Source organism: Girardinichthys multiradiatus, chromosome 8 (assembly GCF_021462225.1).
Source record: "Girardinichthys multiradiatus isolate DD_20200921_A chromosome 8, DD_fGirMul_XY1, whole genome shotgun sequence".
NCBI classification, from domain to species: Eukaryota; Metazoa; Chordata; class Actinopteri; order Cyprinodontiformes; family Goodeidae; genus Girardinichthys; species Girardinichthys multiradiatus.
The window spans coordinates 25,228,989-25,248,824 of NC_061801.1; the positions used below are offsets into that span (position 1 = coordinate 25,228,989).

The 19,836-nt window shown below is 38.0% G+C and overlaps 3 protein-coding genes across 3 annotated transcripts; 2 read left to right on the forward strand and 1 right to left on the reverse strand.

The window, feature by feature from the left end:
• Positions 1-1,147: 1,147 nt before the first annotated feature.
• Positions 1,148-4,606, forward strand: rhof (ras homolog family member F). Its single transcript, XM_047372716.1, has 5 exons — positions 1,148-1,542; positions 1,698-1,785; positions 2,869-2,978; positions 3,266-3,400; positions 3,612-4,606. The coding sequence occupies exons 1-5, from the start codon at positions 1,408-1,410 to the stop codon at positions 3,774-3,776; spliced, it is 633 nt and encodes a 210-aa protein (XP_047228672.1). The 5' UTR covers positions 1,148-1,407; the 3' UTR covers positions 3,777-4,606.
• Positions 4,380-14,881, reverse strand: tmem120b (transmembrane protein 120B). The gene is made up of 12 exons (XM_047372713.1): positions 14,691-14,881; positions 12,081-12,199; positions 11,303-11,419; positions 11,103-11,162; positions 10,917-11,012; positions 10,750-10,839; positions 10,587-10,652; positions 10,436-10,497; positions 8,187-8,279; positions 7,851-7,915; positions 7,534-7,602; positions 4,380-5,989 (listed from the first exon to the last, which is right to left on the reverse strand). Exons 1-12 carry the CDS (start codon positions 14,751-14,753, stop codon positions 5,885-5,887), a joined length of 1,005 nt encoding a protein of 334 aa, XP_047228669.1. The 5' UTR covers positions 14,754-14,881; the 3' UTR covers positions 4,380-5,884.
• Positions 14,882-15,056: 175 nt separating this feature from the next.
• morn3 (MORN repeat containing 3) lies at positions 15,057-18,390 on the forward strand. Its single transcript, XM_047372714.1, has 6 exons — positions 15,057-15,212; positions 16,628-16,798; positions 16,916-17,073; positions 17,154-17,313; positions 17,400-17,584; positions 18,248-18,390. Exons 2-6 carry the CDS (start codon positions 16,654-16,656, stop codon positions 18,311-18,313), a joined length of 714 nt encoding a protein of 237 aa, XP_047228670.1. The 5' UTR covers positions 15,057-15,212; positions 16,628-16,653; the 3' UTR covers positions 18,314-18,390.
• The last annotated feature ends 1,446 nt before the right edge of the window (positions 18,391-19,836 follow it).

Below are 19,836 nucleotides of genomic sequence, written 5' to 3' on the forward strand. Positions count from 1 at the left end.
TTAACCCACGGTTGCAAATCATGACAGACTGATGAGGTTATTCAGTATACCTTAAAGTATCTAATTTTGACCTGTTGAGATTCTGAACTGAGCTTTGAAACATTATTTACAAATGTAAATCCTTAATGGCTGCATAAGATCTAGTCCTCTGACAACTTGGTGCATGATCAGCAACAAGAGCATGGACCATTTCTGTTTCAGGTTTGCATTATTTGAATCAGAAAACTTCTTGAAGATACATGCGGACTCAAGATTTAGGTCCAAAGTGATCTTTCATCTCTGATTGGAAGCAATAATAACATTTTTAAAGTGGCCCGATTTGAATCTGAGGGAGGTAGCCTTCCAATCTCAAAGACTTGGAGCTGTTCACCAAATATAAACCTTTCAAATACTAGTGGAAACATGCAAAAAAGCTGGTCCACATTTGCCAATATAGATTTTTTTACATGGATTTCTTAAGAAGGGTGTAAATAGTTTTAAAGAAGCCAGTGTTTATAAAATGTAAATGAAAATAAAAACCTCTTTTTTTTTTTTTCAAAATTGATATGCCTTTTACATTGTTTTATCTTTTAAGAGATGATTGTCTAATTTCTTACTGAAAAAAACAATTTCCTGGTTGAATGGAAATCATTTTAAATTTGGCATTTAAATTGAATAATCTTCACTTTAATGGTAAACATATAAACACATATGAACCAGCTCAATATAACCTTTTGCATCTTAGTTCCCTCAAACAACCCAAAATAGTCTTCACAGTTGCTTCACCTCTACTTGTCTCTATATGTATGAAAAACAGCTTTTACCAAGTAATGAGGTTACATGCACCATCATCAGAGCATCCTCAAACATTCATTAAACCCACAGAAATGGGAAATTATTTTTATACCACAATAAACTATTTGTTTTAATTTTCCTTTTTTCCTTGTGTGAACAAACATGGGAAATAAAGCTGATTCAGATGTTTTTAGGTTAAGGGCTATCTCCCCTCCTCACACATCCACATTTAGTGGAGGCAGTCCCTTAGCTTGGGTACACACCCACAGGATGAAGTAAGCAGAAGAGGAAGTAGGAGTAACTGGTCTTAGTAACTATACATGTGCAGTTCAGCTGCAGGCTTTCTGCAGCTCTGGGTGAGCACGGCTGATGATGGGACAGGAGAGAAGTGTAGGAGGGGGACAGTTGGAAATGGCGTCATGTTGACAGGAAGAGGAAGTGGTGAGCTGTTTGAACTACCTGGTAAACCATCAGACATGCCTGTTCCTGTCTCTACATGATCACAGCCTGATCCAAATGTAGACTTACCTGGTTTTACAAAATCTCTCACCAAAAATCTGGAGGAAATACCTTCTACCTCGTACTGCCTGGCACCTATTTGGCACCTATTTGACTGTTTCGAGGGAACAGAAAATGACACAAAACGGTGCCGGACCCGGCAGCAGTACCATAAAAAAGGTAGAAGAACTTAAAATTGTGATTGTGGGAGATGGAGGCTGTGGGAAAACATCTCTTCTGATGGTTTATGCCAAAGGTGATTTTCCAGAGGTAAGAAGAGCTCCCATTGAGACTTTATTATACAGAAATCACTTTAGAGGATAAATGTGAAAGATATACTGTAAAAACAAAACTTTAGGTGATCTAAAGTTGATATTAAATATTCAATCACTTAGACAAATCTTCCTTCTTGTTTTTCTAAACAGAAATATGCTCCATCTGTGTTTGAAAAGTATGTCACAACCATTTCTCTTGGAGGAAAAGAGATTAAACTCAACCTGTATGACACAGCCGGTAAGAGAAAAATCACTTCCTTATTGAAAACTGAAAACTCACCCAGTTTTCACTCTCGGCACAACACATTCCACATCACACAAAAGGTCAGAATGTCTTGAACTGATCCGTCTCACAACTTGTCCACACAGTGCTGGTAAATAGGGGCTTATCCTGACCTAGAGTTAGCAATTATGACATCTTATCAGGGGGGCTAAACATTTCAAAGTTTTCTTTTTTTTAATAAAATCAACTTGTAGCCGTTAAACTTTAGTGGTCACTGAATAGTTAGGACAGTGACCAATGTTGCGATTGTAGAATAGGTAGATTTACGTTAAAAATCCTTGTTTTCCAGGAACTGACAACTGTTTAACTACCAACCAGACATTTTGGACCCTTAATGAAATACCAATTTAAGATGCAGGCTGTTTTCTCTAAAACTTCAAAAATGACTTAAAAAAATCTGAATTTTATAAAGTACTCATACCAAGGGCGTACTCCAAGAAACACTATATGCTAGTGAGGATTATTTCTGTTTGAGTGATATTTGAAGGATACTGGTTTGGTTTTTAATGCTTCTATGTCAAAATGTGTACTGAGCTTTAGTGTTCTCTTAAAAAACTGCCACATACTTTATATTTTGACCCAAAGATCAGAAACTGGCTTTATTTTGAGTTTTCAGTTTCTGTTTTTTTGCTTATCTGATGTAGCAAACATGTTATACTTGTTTCCTTTAATGAGATGCGGCATTTCTTCACGGCAATGTTCCTAAAACTGTGGTACTCATTTGAGAACTACCCTGACATAAAGTGGGCATGTTTCTACAGGCTCCTTTAATAGTCATTCAAAATTAACATTACTGAAATGTTTCCATTTCAGAAAAGTCATGACAGTTTGAAGCTTATCTTTTGGCAGGACGCCCTGCATCTGTAGAGAGGGAAGCTATATTCAGGATGTGGTTTAATGTCTTTACCCATAGCTTTTTAACATACATCATGTTGGTATATTCATTCCTTAAGGGAGAATTACTATTGCATATTAACATGCATGGCTTCTACTATAATTTTTTTTTTCCACCCATAACTTGTGCTTTTTTTCCACCAGGACAAGAAGACTATGACAGACTGAGGCCGCTTTCATACCAAGACGCTAATCTGATTTTTGTCTGCTTTGATGTCACCAACCCCACCAGCTACGAAAACGTCCTGACCAAGGTACAAACCTCTGGCATGCATCCTGTCAAGTTATACATGTGACACAACTTAAAAGAAAATGATTCTTTGTGCAAAAGTGGAGTTTCAGGTTTGGTTTGGCAATGATTAATAGAAAATGGGATGTTTGAGTTAGCTGCATTATTTTTGCTGTGATTAACTCAAGAACTATGGACGTTTACACCCCACCTACTGATTGTTTAGTGGTGCAAAAACAAACACAGTTAATGCAATCAGACATCTCAGATTTTCACTACTGAATGAGACTTTCAAATCTCATGTTTATCTAGTGGTACCCAGAGGTGAAGCACTTCTGTGGAGACAAACCGGTGGTCCTGATTGGCTGCAAAACTGACCTCAGGAAGGATAAAGAGTGTGCAAGGAAGCTGAAGGCCATGAACCTGGCTCCCATCACTTACATACAGGTAAAAAGGGTATCAGCATTTACTCATTTTTAAGACAGAACGTTTTCAACGAGGTTGCAGGAGGCACACTGCAACATCAAAGAGAAAGCAACCAAAGCAAACATATAAACCACATTTATATCAATCATGTCCCAATTGCTCATTTTTATTTGCATGTTGGCATGTATGGTATCAGTCATACAGTGTAAGCTCTTGGTGTGTCTTGACCTAGGGCGAGGACACCCGGCAGCAGCTGAACGCAGACCTCTACCTTGAGTGTTCAGCTAAATATCAGGAGAACGTGGAGGATGTTTTCAGGGAGGCAACACAGAGAGCTCTGGCCTTCAACCGAAAACAGAGGAACCACAAGAGGAAGAAGAAATGTGTTGTTCTGTGAAGATAAAGACTTTCAGGATCCCAGTCTCGCAGTCAAATATACGAGGATCAGTTTTTAGACTCAATGGATTTGGACACCGAGATGCCAAATATACTTTGTGCCCTACATAATTATGAAGGAAAATAAACCCTGATGATTCAACAGTGCAACACAAATGACTACTGCTGCAACAGGAAGGGCAGTTTTGCAAGTTGCAATGACATTTTCTAACATAGCATACAACAAACTTCCTGTAAGCATTTCATACTTTTAAAGTGTTATTTTTTTTCCTTCTGACAGTATTTTTCACTGCAATTGCACCAAGTTGTCTTTAACTATTTATTAATGAAAATTAAGCAGTTCTTGATCTGACATTAGTAGACAAAATAATCCTGGATAAAATAGTTGGCCATCAATGTATAATGGATACTGTAGCTTTAAAGGTAGCACTGGTTAGCTAGCAGCGTAACGACATAAAGCTACAGGAGGATTTTTAACTTTTCCAACAGCGCCCACCAGAGGCAGAAAATAAATAAGCACTTTAAATAGTGTTAACAGTTGCAACATTTGAGTCAATATTTTAATGTTAAAGTAAATGCAGGTATTCTCTGGGAGTTCGCAGGAAACAGTTGCATATTTGTGTTTAATGAAGCATGGGTTTTCTTTGTATACAACAGGTTAAAGAAACTGGCGCCTGCCCCTGTTACTGACCACCGTCCTGGCACCTGATGCAGTTTTGAAATGAACAGCAACATTATGAAATAAAGACATTATTTGTGCATTATGGCAGCTTTAACATAAATATGTAACCACTTCAATTTCCCCCTCAATAAAGGAGACTCATAAATGCAGCGATTCTCTGAAGGAACTATTTTGTCGCAAGAATCGGCAAAATGCTGGCATTTTCAAAAATAATATAGAAGTTTTGTTTTTCTGAGGAGAATAAGGCATTAGACACCTGCATTTTGAAACATCAAACAGATTAAAAATAGGTGTAAACGACATTACAGTGAATAATCTGATACAAAATTGAAACAATGTGTACAATTACAGTATAGTGGTATGCTGATAAGAAATGAAAATAACAGTACTCTTTGCTGAAGTAATGAGAGTAGCAGCACAAACAGCAGCATTTGATCATTTGTACAACATCATGTAACAAAAGATCCCAAAACTCTGTCAGGACTCGAATGCATTTTCAGCTTGATTTAAAGTGATCAGTTATCTTGATGCTTCTTTTCTCTTCAAAATAAGACCATCAGTTAAACGTTTGTTATTTTCTTCATAAAATGATACGATGTAAAAAGTAAAGTGTTTATATAAAACAGGTTACGTTTCTGTAAGAAATATTTAAGGAAATCACATGCTACATTTTTATGTGCATCTTGTGGTTTCACAAGTTGCACCAAAAAGTTTTTGTTTTTTAACAAGTGCCGAATTCCCTTTTTGTGGAAGTTTTCTGACAAAACAAAAACTCCCTTCACCAGTAGATAGATCAAAGTACACCAGTGTAGTCCCCTCCTCCTCTCTGTAACTGTTACAGCCAGTCCAGTCCCAGTCGTGGACTAGAAGTTTGTACTGGTTAGCTGTGAAGTGGCATGACAGTGGGTTTAAAACATCTCATCAAAAAAAAAAAAAAAAAAGTTCAACGACTGAAATGTCAAAAAAAAAAAATGAGCCAGCGCCAGTTTGACCAGTACTACTTCACAGAAGTATGGCAGACGTTCAAGTGTTCAAAAGGTAAACGTTCTGTTCTGCTACCTGTCCTTGCATAATGACTTGAGCAAAGACGCTCTGCAACTCATGGACAAATCCATAGAAATGCATTCTTTCTACAACATATATATACATATAGACAGAATAAAGCAAGTTACTCTTCATCCTGCTTGGTGTTCATCCACACTGTTTCACAGCAACATCGAGTTACTGTAAAGTAAGAACCTGTCAGCTGGATACTTTGGCTGGAAGCTGGTGCTGCTGTTGAAGCCTGAGAAAAGCTTCAGCTCTGTCCCCTCTCAGCTTGATCATTATGGGTCAGTCCGTTAAGCGATTGTGCGTGTTTAACTCATGATTACTAGACCTTCGACGGATCAGAGAAGTTTCACTGAACTTGTTCTCAGTCACTGCTTTTAGATGTCCTTCTCCTTCTTTTGAACCTTTTGGTGGACGACTTTTAATGTTGTAAGAAAGTTTCCCAGGAACAGGACGAGAAACGTCAGTGCCAGCATAAATATCTGAAAGCAAGGAAAGAAGATTTATTTCAATTCAAGGAAAACAGTGATGCATGCGCAGAAACCAAAGTTAAACTAGAAATCATTTTCAACACTTTATTTTGATGTATTTATTTTTAGCATTATTGGCCTCTAATTGACAGTTACCAGAGAGGAAACGGACAGAGAGAGAAGGGGAAAGACATGCAGCAAAGGTCTCAAGGTCGGGACTTGAACCCAGGACCATAGCCTCCGTATACGGGGTGCTTGCTCTACCGCTACACCCCGCCATTTTTAACACTACGATAAATGCAAAATATCTACCATGTTGACCTCAAAGCAGCATTTCCCTCCAAAATTTTGTCAGTGCATTTCTGTTTTATTATCACACACTAAGCCGAACATTATTAAAATGATAAATTTTCAGATAATCATCCATATCATTTGAGATTTTGTTTTCTACTCTGAATGTAGAAACACAACATGACCCTGTAAGAATGCTAGTATGGTAACCTTATTTCACATTAATATTTTTATTAATATTATTATAATAGTGTGTTGAACAATGAGATGCCAGACTTTGCTGTGCCATGAATACAAATCCAAATCTAGGTTCTCAGCCTCTTTAAATAGGGATGTTCAGATATGATCTCAAGTATAAGACCAGGGTTCCGGTCAAACCACTTTTAAATGAGCAGCATGCGAGTCCTTGGTTAAACTAAACTCCTGACTCATTGTTGATGTAGTCCATGATTTTATCACACCTGCACCCATAGTGCTAGCCAGCAAGTAGTGCAGCTACAATTTGCATGGGTCATTTTTTTTTAACATGACAGTCTATCAGTGTGCACAGCTTGCAAACTGTATTATAGGTATTGCATATTATTTTGCTGATCAAACAAATCTGAGTTTTCCCAATAAGTGTTTCTCACCCTATACAATGACATTGCAGTAAAGTAGTTACTAAATTTTATGATGTGCAAAGTCATGTGTATGAAGCAGAACAAAAACCTTTGGGATTTTGCCTGAACATGAGTAACTGGAACCACACCGAAGTACTGTAAGCTAAGAGCCGACAAGTCTTATCAAAAGCACAAAAAAAGAAAAAAGAAAAAAAGAAATGTTGCATTTTTACACATTTCTGCATTGTAAAGCTAGTGAAGTTCCAAGTGTAAATATGGGATTATTTTCCTAAATTACTAATTAGTATTGTTGACAAAAATAAAAAAAATACACAAAAGCATTAATTCAGACATTTCTAACTTTAAATTGTATTGCAACACACAAAAGGAGTTTTCTACAAAATAAAAGTTCTTTGCATAGTTAGTGATAGTCATCAAAACAATATGCAACACATGTAGATGCCTTTTCCCCAAACCTGCTTTATTAAATATAAAAACAAAGCCCGTATTTAAAGCTCTAACTGTGCCCCAAAAAATCTGAGTTTTATTGTTTCAGACAAAGAATTTACACTGATGTTTCAAATAAAAACACTTGAAATTGTTTCTTTCTAGAAACTATTGTTTCTTTTGACGTTGAACGACTGCATCTATCAACCGTATCCTTACCTGCCACTCCTTGCAGTCATCATGTCTGGCCAAGCGAAACAGGGTCACAGAGTTATAGAGCTGCCAAAACTGCAAACAGAAGAAGCGTCGCCTTTTATATTGACTTTGCAGAGCAAAGTGGCCTAAGTAATTTTTCATTTAAAGTTTGCACGTAAGACCCTGCATCAGAACAAACAATGCCTACAAACACAAAATGTGTTGCAGCATAACACATATTGCTGTTAAATCACCTACTGCTTTTAAAGCCCTGAAATACAATGTTAAAGTGGCCCTTTTACATTAAATACAAGCAGAAGGGTAAGACTAGTTTGACTTACGTGGCCAAAAAACAGAAAAGGCAAAAGAAAAGTAAGCCCTCTCCACATCCACGACTGAAATCCTTCTGCAAGAGAAACACAACTGTAGCCTTATCGTGACACAGAATACTCCAGGTCTCAGTGTACTAGTACTTTACATTTTTATGACAACAATCTGATATTAGAGATGGCTTGAAGATGCCTCACTCGAGTTTCCCAGACATCTGGATCCCAACAGACCAACAACAGCTGTTTCCAGTCTTCACCTTTACCCCAGTTTTCTAGACATGCCGTTGCAGATGGCTCCAGGGTTCAAACGATTGAAATGACTTGCACCAAAAATAGTGTACAACTCACCCACTGTGAGGTCAAGTTGATTTCTCTCTCCTAAAGCCCGCAGCCTGTATAAGCAGCCGCTCTGGTAGTAATACTGGAGGAACTGAACAAAGCCTAAAATTGTGAAATGATTGCAATTTAATTACAGGATTATAACACATTAGAAACATGATAAATGGATAAGATAGACAATTTACAAAAGAAATAGTTCTGCAGATAGAAAATATTACAAAGCATTAATATATATATATATATATATATATATATATATATATCATTAGAAAAGAAATCCAACCATTTGAGACTTTAAACGCTAAAATTATGCGCATTATTCAAATAAAATGTATTTTCAAAAATCTGACCGATCATCTGAGACTAAAGAGTTACCGTATAATGAATCTGCATGTGTTTTATTAAGTAATGATTTTAACCACTGGTGTGCAATACATTGTATTCTCCAAGCTTGGATAAGAAATTTTCAAAACAGCCTCAATCTTATTCATTTAAAGCTTATTTAGCCCATTGATCAACATACGTACATTGGAATTTAGGGCTAAGCTAAAGTTTTAAATGGCCAGTGCTGAATTTTTATCTTGCATGTTGAATTTACAATTGAAATAGCCCTAAAGGGCAAATTTAATACCGTTACTTGCTTTGGGAGAACAGTGAGAATGGAATAGGAGAAATGAGGATAAGGTGTAATCTAAATCCCAATAGAGATGTACTGATCAGGCTTTCCCTGGCCAAAACCAATTTATCGTAGTTTTTTGTTCCCAACTTTTATCTGAATTTTATTAAACAACATTAAAAAAGTGAATCAAAGTAGTTGGTTTATGTATTTATAGACAAAAATGCCATGCGTTCCTAGTTTTGATGCATTTAAATAGAACAAAATACAGATCAGGAAAAATTGGCAGATTCAGATCTCCGTCTGATCGATCTCTGCTTAAAAGTTCTTCTCTCTGGCTAAAAAAACCACCGGGAGAAGAAAATGATTATATGTTTAATTAATTAAATCAGCTGAAATAATAAGTTGACGCTCTAAGCTCAACATTTCCTATTTCACTGAATTTGTTGTACTTGTAAGAGGACAGTGTGTTAAAAGCTGAAACGTTTAGTTGCAGCCCTTCATTGAGGAATAACGTGAAACCATTGTTTTTCTACAGCTGATTTATAACACCCCCCTGTGCAGGGAACGTGTTAAATGATGTAATGTCAGCCAACCGCTCATGCTGGTGCTACCAATCTTGAGTTAGCTGAACACATTGCAATTATCTACAAATATGCTGCCATGCAAAAATAAAACAAACATACCAGTCATAATGGTTAGTTTTACTGGATCTTTGCTTTTCCCTCTGAAACGAACTATGTTTATCAACATGCTTTTTAAAGTTCGTACTGTAACGCAGTAACATTAGATTTATTTGAATGGTTCTGGCTGTGTTGAGATGTTTGTATGAATGTTCTGAACCACTACAAAAACACAAGAGAAAAATAACTACAGTGCTTGCATAAGTGTTTGTCTGCTTACAGATTTCTTTTGTTTAGTCATGTTAAATTTCTAAAAGCCAAAAAGCTGCCTGGCCCTATGCGAAAAGGGAATAAATGTAATAAATGGTTATGTAAACCTTGACCACAACAGCTGCCATCAATTGTCTGTGATTATTGGCAATCAGGCTTTAACATCTCTTTAAAAAAAAAAGTCTGGCCCGCTCCTCTTTGCAGAATTGTTTTAGCCACGTTGGTGGGTTTTTCGAGCATTAACAGCCTGCTACAGCATCTCAAATCACATTTAAGGCTGGACCTTCCAAAATGTTCTACTTTTGTATCCAATTTTTTCCCCCAAAAGAATTGTGGATCATCAGGCTGTTTTGGGGGACATGTGGGACAGGTCTTTGTGCTAATTTTTGTCAGCAGTGGTTTCCAACTTGGAACTGGATAAGTCAATGCGCCCTTGGTGTAGTTTTAGTAGGCTCACCACTCCTGGGAACTCACTGAGGCACACTGGAGTCCCAAGGCATTAGAAATGGCTTTCCAGATCTAATAAATGAAATTGTGATTGACATCTGCCCTTCGTATTTACGCACATTTATTTGTCTAGTATTAAACTTTGTTAAACAAAGTAACTTCAATATCTCACTGTATCCTTCTCCACAGCATTGCACATTGTGCTTTTAGCTATACAGACATGTAAAGTGAGAAGAAAGGCTTTTTTTGCCTCTTTTAAAGCGGATACAGCTGCCGTCTAGATAAGCAACCACAAGACTTACTCTGATAAATGGAGAACGCAAGGAACTGGCTTCGAAACATCTGATACATTTGTCCCTCCGGCCTGTGAAAACAATATAGTGATAAACAAACAGAAACATGCTGTAGCATTTTTTATGTGTTATTGAATAACATGTTGAACAGGTCTCTCACCAGGTAAGCATAACACCAGACAGAAAAGTGGACACATAATGGTGAGACACCCACCAGCCTTTGATCCTGAAGTTGGCAGGAAAGTGGATGGAGAACAAAGACAGCTTCAATATTTTTTAAATCCAAATGTAGGAATCCTTCTGAGATCAGTGTCAAAACTCACCTGGAACCATTGCTGATGAGGATGCTTTCCCTTATAGTCAAAGTGCAGTAGTACCAGACCAGCAAAAAGTTAAAGATTTCATCAGTGACTCTGAAGATTGAATGACAAAACAGTTTAAGAAAACCTTAACTGTAAGACTAGTTCTTTCAGAGGAAATGTTACCTTACCGGTAGTTAAGAAAAAAGAGGCAAGTTATGGCTCCAAACATCAAGATTATTGTCATATAAAGCTTGAACTTCTCGTACTCGTCTTTGTAGGCAAATCTTTATAAATGAAACAAGGATGATGATGAATAGCACATAACATCTATTCCTCCATCTTTGAGCCATCTAGATGTTAAATGTTTTCCATACTTTGCCTGATTACTGAGAAGCGTCACATTCACGTTGCCCAGGACCAAGCTCAGGTACAGCCTGAAAGAAAACCCAAAGCTCATCAAGTTTCCTCCTCTCTCAGCACAAACAGGTCAGCACAGTTTCATGTGTCAAAGACGGTTCTCACGTTACTGATAGTCTAAACAAAAAATAAATATATCAACAAAACATGCACATACCCATTCTTCTTTGGCAAATAGGCTTCCATATCAAAGAAAACATGTTCTTTATCCTTGATTTGTGATTTGATGTCTGCTATTAGTTTCAGCTGTTTTTCGTTGCAGGTCTGTGGACACCTGCGAGGACGAGAGCAAAGGCTGATGAGCAGGAAAACGCCAGTGGGAGGGAAAGATTGTTTTGTTATGGTAATAACCCAGTAACATTTATCCATTCTTGTGACTGAAATCAGAACGACAACATGTCTCGCAAAAGTATCCACATCTTTTGAACTTCATCGTGTTTTCTAACGTTATAACCACAAACCTCAATACTATGCAGAAACACTTTTTGCTGCAAGTTTTTAGGAGTACGCCTCCACCAACCTTGGAAATCTAGAGACTGAAATATTCAAAAATCCTTTATTTGCAAAGTAGTTCATTGTCATTCTGACCGGATGGAGAGTTTTGCCACAGATCCTCAAATTGGAATTAGGTCTGGACTTTGACTGGGCCATTCTGACGTGGATGATTTAATCTAAACCACAGCATTTTATCTCTGGTTGTATGTTTACAGCTGCTGTCCGCCTAGACGGTGAACCTCTGCCCCACTTTTCAGTCTTTTACAGCCTCTAATTGGGTTTCTTCCAGGATTTCCTTGTATTTAGGCTGAAGCTTGCAGTTGTAACATGACAAAATGTGAATTTTTTATTTTTAAAAAGGGACTGAAAACTTTGCAGGGCACTGTAGATACAGATAATTCAGTCCAGACACATAATGTTGTCCCTGTTGTCCCACTCACTTTTTCAAGCTATGCCTCAGGTCTTTCAGGGACTTTCTTTGTTTGCTGATGGAGCTGCTGCATGTCGCCTGAAGATTGGTGAGCTCCTCTAGTTTGTGTCTGTATACTTTATGGGTTTCCTGTGGATAAAACAAGCAGAAATATGGGTCAAATTAGACACTTCCATGAATGTCAAAGCGCTAACATCATTTAAAAATATAATAAAAATTGTCAACAGAGAACACTGTCACACATTTAATTTGAGCTCTGTCTGAACAAAAAGCGGACATGACTCTGCATTAAGCGGTGAAACAAAGAACCCACCCACTTTGAATGCATTGATGCCAGCAGACAACATAAGCTGCTACAGGATGGCGTGCTGACTTCAGGAAAGCCTGTATCTTTGTATCCTAAGCAAACCTAATTACTACAAGAAGGTGTTTTTTTTCCTTTATGTCTTGTTTCTTTATTGATTTGCTCCTCAGGGTTTTGTTGGTCACAAAGTGAACACACAGCGATTTAATTATATGATTTTATATTGTCTGAGGGTTAATGAATTAAATCTCCAGTGCCACACAATGAATAAAGTACAGAAGCGGAGCTTTTACGGATTCATCACAAGGAACCCCAAAACAACCGGCTTATAATTATATGCTATAAAACATCTTAAAATAAAACGTTAATCATGTAAGTCGTATTTATTAAGGGGGAAATGGTAAAAAAAAAAAAAATAATGTTGCTAAGACCTCTCTATTTGTTTAGTCAGCAAACAAATGCATGGGTTCATGATTACTCGTGTTCTTGTAAAAGCAACCAAAAGAAACCACACGCACATCTCTTTTGTGTAATTAATCACCCTGAGGTCTGTGCTTTAAATCACATGCCAGTTTTCTCACATTAAAGCTGTTGATCAGCACATGACCGATTTAAGGTCTACAGCTCACCTCAGGTCAGTCAGGAGTTTACATGTAAACAGTTCAATACTTGAGGTTATATTGTACAGGAGGTGGTATGATGACTACTGGCAAGAAGTGTAGGACAGATGTGAGGTATGTTGCATTAGGTTGAACTCCTGTCTCTGCAACAGCATTAGCTGGGCAAATTTAGTACTAGTTTAGGTTTTACAATGGCTGTATCATGGCAACAATAGCAATAATAAAAACATGACTATAGAAATATGCAATAAAACCCAATTAAAACATATCACCATGAAAACATTTTCACAAAAAAAAAACAAAAAACTGGACAATAAAGTTGTTGCCTTGTATTAGTCAAAGCAGAAAAAGAAATACGATGTTTCATTAGAAAGTTCATACTTGCAAAACATGATGGTGGCCTTTTCACCTCTTGAGAGGTAAACATGGCTAAACTGACCCGCATTTCTATTTTCACATGAAAATCCATGTTCTTCTTTTCAAGAAACATTTAACTGTCATTTCATTGATTATTAATGCATCCAACTAATTTATTTAGGTATGTCTTAGGGGTCTGAAGAGCAAGCACAGGTTTAAGATCTGAGGCAGGGATTTGACATTTGGTGAGTTGTGAAAGGGCAAGGACAGAGAAGGCAGATTCAATAGGATACTTTTAACAAAGATATTTTGTTTAATTAAAGTTATGTATAGCATGATCATCTGGCTTTACATAAAAAAGCCTTAACTGAAGAAGTGGCTACATTTAGGAGATAGATACAGCTATGCCTCCTTCCTACATGCCTTTAATACTGCTACAGTTGGCTAACTTGAAACAACTCATGAGCAGATGATGCCATTGCGGTGAGGCATCATGAGGGGCATGCAAGTTAACTTAGACGTGGATCTGCAATATCATGAAAGTTTGACATCTGGAGCTGCTCTTTAGAGAAGGAAATCGTGGCATGTTCTTAATGCGTTTACTCTACTGATGATGTACCTGAACAAGTTTCTTCAAGTCTACAATAGACTGAAAGAAGACTACTTAGCAGTAAGCATTAATTAGGGAAATCCCTGAACAGCTGACCATCACCGTCACTGCCACGATTTCCTTCTCTAAAGAGCAGCTCCAGATGTCAAACTTTCATGATATTGCTGATCCACGTCTAAGTTAACTTGCATGCCCCTCATGATGCCTCACCGCAATGGCATCATCTGCTCATGAGTTGTTTCAAGTTAGCCAACTGTAGCCAAGGTGAGCTAGCCTGATACCTAATGACAGAGGGTGGGAGTTAGAGGCTATTACAGTTTACCAAAGCGAAAAACTTGAACAAAAAACACCTTGCACGACCTTTACGTAACTTTGGTAGCAATTGTGCAATCAATACCAGCACACCATATCAGACTGAAGGATTCAGCTGTACTATAGCTCCTCTTTAGCGGCGGCAAGGGAAAATGTCAAGTAACCTGCTGCTAACGCTAGCCGCTACAAAACAAGGATGATACACTACACTAAATTCATGGTTAAACACAGTTCGCAGCTTAGTTGGAGCTGGATACAGCAGCGCTGAAGGCTAAATGGAGCGTTAAGTCTGAACCGAGAATGAATGGCGAACAGCAGAGTACCAAAGCCTCCCGCTACACAGTATCTGTCAGTGACATCCACGGCACACGGTACACATGAAAATAAGAAAACACTCGTTTAAGCGAGTCCCGTCACCTGTAATTGTTGGTATTCCTTTTCGATTTCCTCCCATTCTGCCTGGAAAGTGGGTTTGGACATCGTGGTAGAACAGAATATGACGGGAAGGGGACACTTCCACAAGGTTCCACTCCGACTGGCTCGTCCTAAAGCGGACCCACTGCTCCCAACGACCGCTTCTTGGTGCTGCAAGGCGCATGCGCACAGCCAACTGTTAAATTAAGCGTTGTGGCTGAACCGCTGCTGAACCCGCTCAAAGTCAACAAAAGCCTTCCTCATTTTTATTCAAGTTCTTAAAATATGATAAAGAACTGGCAGGTTTACTTACAATTCTATTTAATTCGGGGTTTTAATAAATCCGCTGTTCACCAATCACAGTGCACTTTACTGTTGCTATGATACAACAAACGCAACTGGTTTGTTGTTTTTCGGAAGAAGTTAAGATAGCTTGAGGTTTCTTAATATTTTCAGGAACTAAACGGCCTAAATTCCCAAGCGGATTGAGTGCATATAAGTCATCCGCTTGGATACATTGCAAAGGTACAAATACTTTTATTTAAGTTCATATCTGGACGATGTTTTACAGTAATTTCACGTTTTTAAGAAAATGTGTCCCCAAATATCATTAATTGCCCATTTCCAGATTTCTTGGTGATTTTGTACAGAAAAAAGTTTACTTACAAAATATTTAGTGGTAACCAGATATGAGTTTACTTTTGGTTAATCATACTATTTTTGGTAGAAAAAGAAAGAGCCCTTTTAGCTTGAGAACGTTATTCAGTTTATGAAAACACAGCAGTGGTAGTATCATGGTTTGGTCATTTTTGCTGCATGTGTATTAGAATATCATGCAACGACATAATTAATTTATTTATTATATTTTCTTGAACTAAATCTTACGAGAATTGCAAAGGAGAAATAACGTTTCAGCAAATCAAAGTTCTGACATTGGTTTCACTGTACAGAACTTGAAGGGATGGTTTGGATTTTTGAACTGGGGTTCTGCGGAGTAATTATCAGTAATAGTTCCCCCATTATTGTAGAAACATGTAAAATTACAGTGAGTTTGTAGAAAAGCGAATAAATCCTCAGAGAATGAAAGGTTAACAACTAATCATATGTCCCTGTTTTAACTCATTTTAACATTTTAAAACAACTCAAATTGAAAATGTTTATCTCCATGAGATTAAGCATCACATTTACAGATATATATTTACTTTTTCACATGAGAGTGTTATTAGGTTTGTGGCTGTTTTCTCATCCGTAGATCTTCTGTGTTCCCGCACTAAGGTTACATATGTTTGAAGCTGCTGACCTTCATCGACTGTGATTCCTCTGTCCTTTCTACATGTGCATAGAGTGGGATAAACCTTGGGATTTTGCATCAAGCTGTCATTGTTTCAAAGAACATGGTGTTTTCCTGTGTTTTTCAAGGTCTTGTAGTTGTTTTGCTATTATCCTGGTGGACTACTCAGGCAGATCAGCTACTCAGGTGGATTGGTATTTTTTTGGTGTTGTAACATAGATGTTTGGCTGAGAAAACTGCAAAGAACTTAATAACAGTCCTCTCTAAAAATGTAGACTGTTAAGATCTGCCAGAGTTGTGCCCAAGGGATATAAATATATTCAGTCTGAGTTGTTTTAATTTTTTTAAATCACATACAATGTAGGGTTTTTTGATTAGCTGTAAGCATTTCCCTTTAATATGACATCTTTCTACTTAACAAAACCTTACTACAAAAAGTCTGCAATATCCCGTCAAGCAGTACATGTGAGAAAACCCACTGGCATCCCACAGTTTTGAAACTATTCTGTGTAGAGTAATAGGCTTCAAATTCCCTCAAAATGATGATCTTGCTGTTTCTTTGTATTAAAAAGCAAAAATATTGAGTCATTGGAAATCAATGGACAGTGATTGATCTTAAATGTTTAAAATGTTTTCTTTCTTCTCACAGGCTTTTCACCACAATCCTTCCAAGTCATGCCATTTTTTAAGTCATTTAAGAAAAGTCTCCCAACTTCCGTACAGAAGGACCTTAAATCCCAGAGATGTGGACTGCGACACACAGTTTACTCTGTCAGTGGAAATGAATACACTGGAGAGTGGCTGGAGGATGAGAAGCATGGTCAGATAACACTTTTTATTAACCTCAACTAAACTCACAAGTTTGTTAATACCCAATATTTAACTAAATTCTTTGCAAGCTGAAATGTTTGATAACTGACTTTTAAAAAATGTTAAGGAAGGGGAATTCAGGTTTGGAAGAAAGTTGGTGCCATTTATGATGGAGAGTGGAAATCTGGAAAACGTGATGGTTATGGCACCTACAGTGTGCAAATCCCAGGATCAAAGGAGTACACAAGGAAGTACAGTGGTGGATGGAAAAATGGAAAAAAGCATGTATGCATTATATATTATCTTAATCTTGGACTGTCAACACATACAGTATGCTCGGATTGTCATTTATTTTATCTTTTCAGGGGTATGGGACATACTTCTACAACAGCTCAGCAGTCTATGAGGGGGAGTGGAATGAGGACCAACGTAGTGGCTGGGGAAGGATGTACTATGAAAATGGAGACATCTATGAGGGAGAATGGATGAAACATAAGAGTCATGGCCAAGGAATCATTAGATTTTGTAGGAGAATATTTCTTTTCATACGTTCAAATAAAAAAAGTTGGGCTCCAATATGTCTAATTGGGTTTATCCCACATTTCCTTTAGCCAATGGAAACTGGTACGAGGGCTCCTGGCGAGATGGGAAGAGGAACGGTGATGGAAAGTTCTATTATTCTGATAAAGCCCTGGTTTATGAAGGCTTTTGGGTGGATGGAGTAGCAAAATGTGGGACCATTGAAGATGTTGGATGGGACAAAACACCAGCACCACCTAAGTATCAATTTCCAAAGGTATGAGACTAACACTATTACAGCCTGTATTTAAACTGGTTTGCTAAAAACGTGTTCGCAAAAACATAAGTGCTGGGAAAAAAAAGACATGTTGCCACCCTGAACCTTTATCCCCTAGAGCAAAATGACCCTGAACCCTTAATCAGTTAATCAAATAGGAGCTCACACTGGGCCTAAAGCTTTGTCCTACAGCAGTAACTTCAACTATTTTCACAATGCCCACGAATCCCTTCAAACTCTGAGGAGACGTTTAAAAGTTAACATTTGTTTATTTTATACGCCTCAAAGATCCCTACACATGCAGCAGCGACAGGTCTTGTTTCTTTCACACGTAAAACTTGTCAACAAAACCCTTTGGGCATTGTGATCGTTTTTATTTGCACCTTGGAAGATAAATGCTGTAAAACATTGAAACCTTATATTGACAAAATGCTCAGCACCTTCCTTCCACAAAGCTTTACCTGTAAGGTTCAGGGTAGTATCAGACGTACATTTTACACCAGGGCAGTTTTCTGAGGTAAGATTTTACCTGGGTAATGTGTTATACAAAAGGTACAGAAGAGTGGACCCAGCAAATTGCACCGGCTCCTGCAAAATTTTGGAAACCTTCTTAAAATTCTTTAGTACATTGAAGAGAACTGATACGTATTTATGTTCTTCAAGCTAAACCTGGTGGACATGGAGTTGGTTTTACGGGAAGCTAAATCAGCTTATCAAGATCACCGTTGAAGACCATCAAGAGGAAAAATGGCAAGTTCATGCTTCATCCAGTTAACTGAAACCAATAAAACAACACTTTGTGTGCATCAAGTTCTTATAGTTTCTTTAAGGTTGCACTTATTTGATCTCTAGTTGAAATCAAAATTTAACATAAGTAATTTTCATTTCCTACCAGTGCAACTGTTTAATAAAGTCATAAAAGAACAACTATTACAATTGTCAGTCAATTTTCTAACACTTCTTTCATAGTGGGTTGCAGGGAAGCTGGTGCCTATTACCACTAGTCTACGAGCGGGAGGCGGGGTACACCCTGGACAGGTCATCAGTCGCAGGGCAATGGAGAGAGGCACTGGACAAACACCCATGCACACACTCAGTCACACCTGTGGGTACTGTGGGAGTACCCGGAGAGAACCCACGCATGCACAGGGAGAACATGCAAACCGTGCTACCAACTGCGCCACCGTGCAGCACACTATTACAATTGTATACAATTTAATTTGCTTAACATACCTTCAAAAGCTATAATGTTGTGTTCTTTTGAATTTATCAAGCCCATTTCGAAATCCACTAGTTGTTTCAATCAGCCTCAAAAGGATGGGCCTCATCTCTATAATCCTCAGCTCCTGATAGGATACCCTTTCACTGATATCTGGATACAACTCTAACACCATAACTACAGTGCCTTGCGAAAGTATTCGGCCCCCTTGAACTTTTCAACCTCTTGCCACATTTCAGGCTTCAAACGTAAAGATATAAAATTCAAATGTTTTGTGAAGAATCAACAAGTGGGACACAATTGTGAAGTGGAATGAAATTTATTGGATGTGTCAAACTTTTTTAACACATAAAAAACTGAAAAGTGGGGCGTGCAATATTATTCGGCCCCCTTGCGTTAATACTTTGTAGCGCCACCCTTTGCTGCAATTACAGCTGCAAGTCGCTTGGGGTATGTTTCTATCAGTTTTGTACATCGAGAGACTGAAATTTTTGCTCATTCTTCCTTGCAAAACAGCTCGAGCTCAGTGAGGTTGGATGGAGAGCTTTCATGAACAGCAATCTTCAGCTCTTTCCACAGATTCTCGATTGGATTCAGGTCTGGACTTTGACTTGGCCATTCCAACACCTGGATACATTTATTTGTGAACCATTTCATTGTAGATTTGGCTTTATGTTTTGGATCATTGTCTTGTTGGAAGATAAATCTCCGTCCCAGTCTCAGGTCTCTTGCAGACTCCAGCAGGTGTTCTTCCAGAATGGTCCTGTATTTGGACCCATCCATCTTCCCATCAATTTTGACCATCTTCCCTGTCCCTGCTGACGAAAAGCAGGCCCAAACCATGATGCTGCCACCACCATGTTTGACAGTGGGGATGGTGTGTTCAGGGTGATGAGCTGTGTTGCTTTTATGCCAAACAGTTTGATTTTGGTTTCATCTAACCAGAGCACCTTCTTCCACATGTTTGGTGTGTCTCCCAGGTGGCTTGTGGCAAACTTTAAACGAGACGTTTTATGGATATCTTTGAGAAATG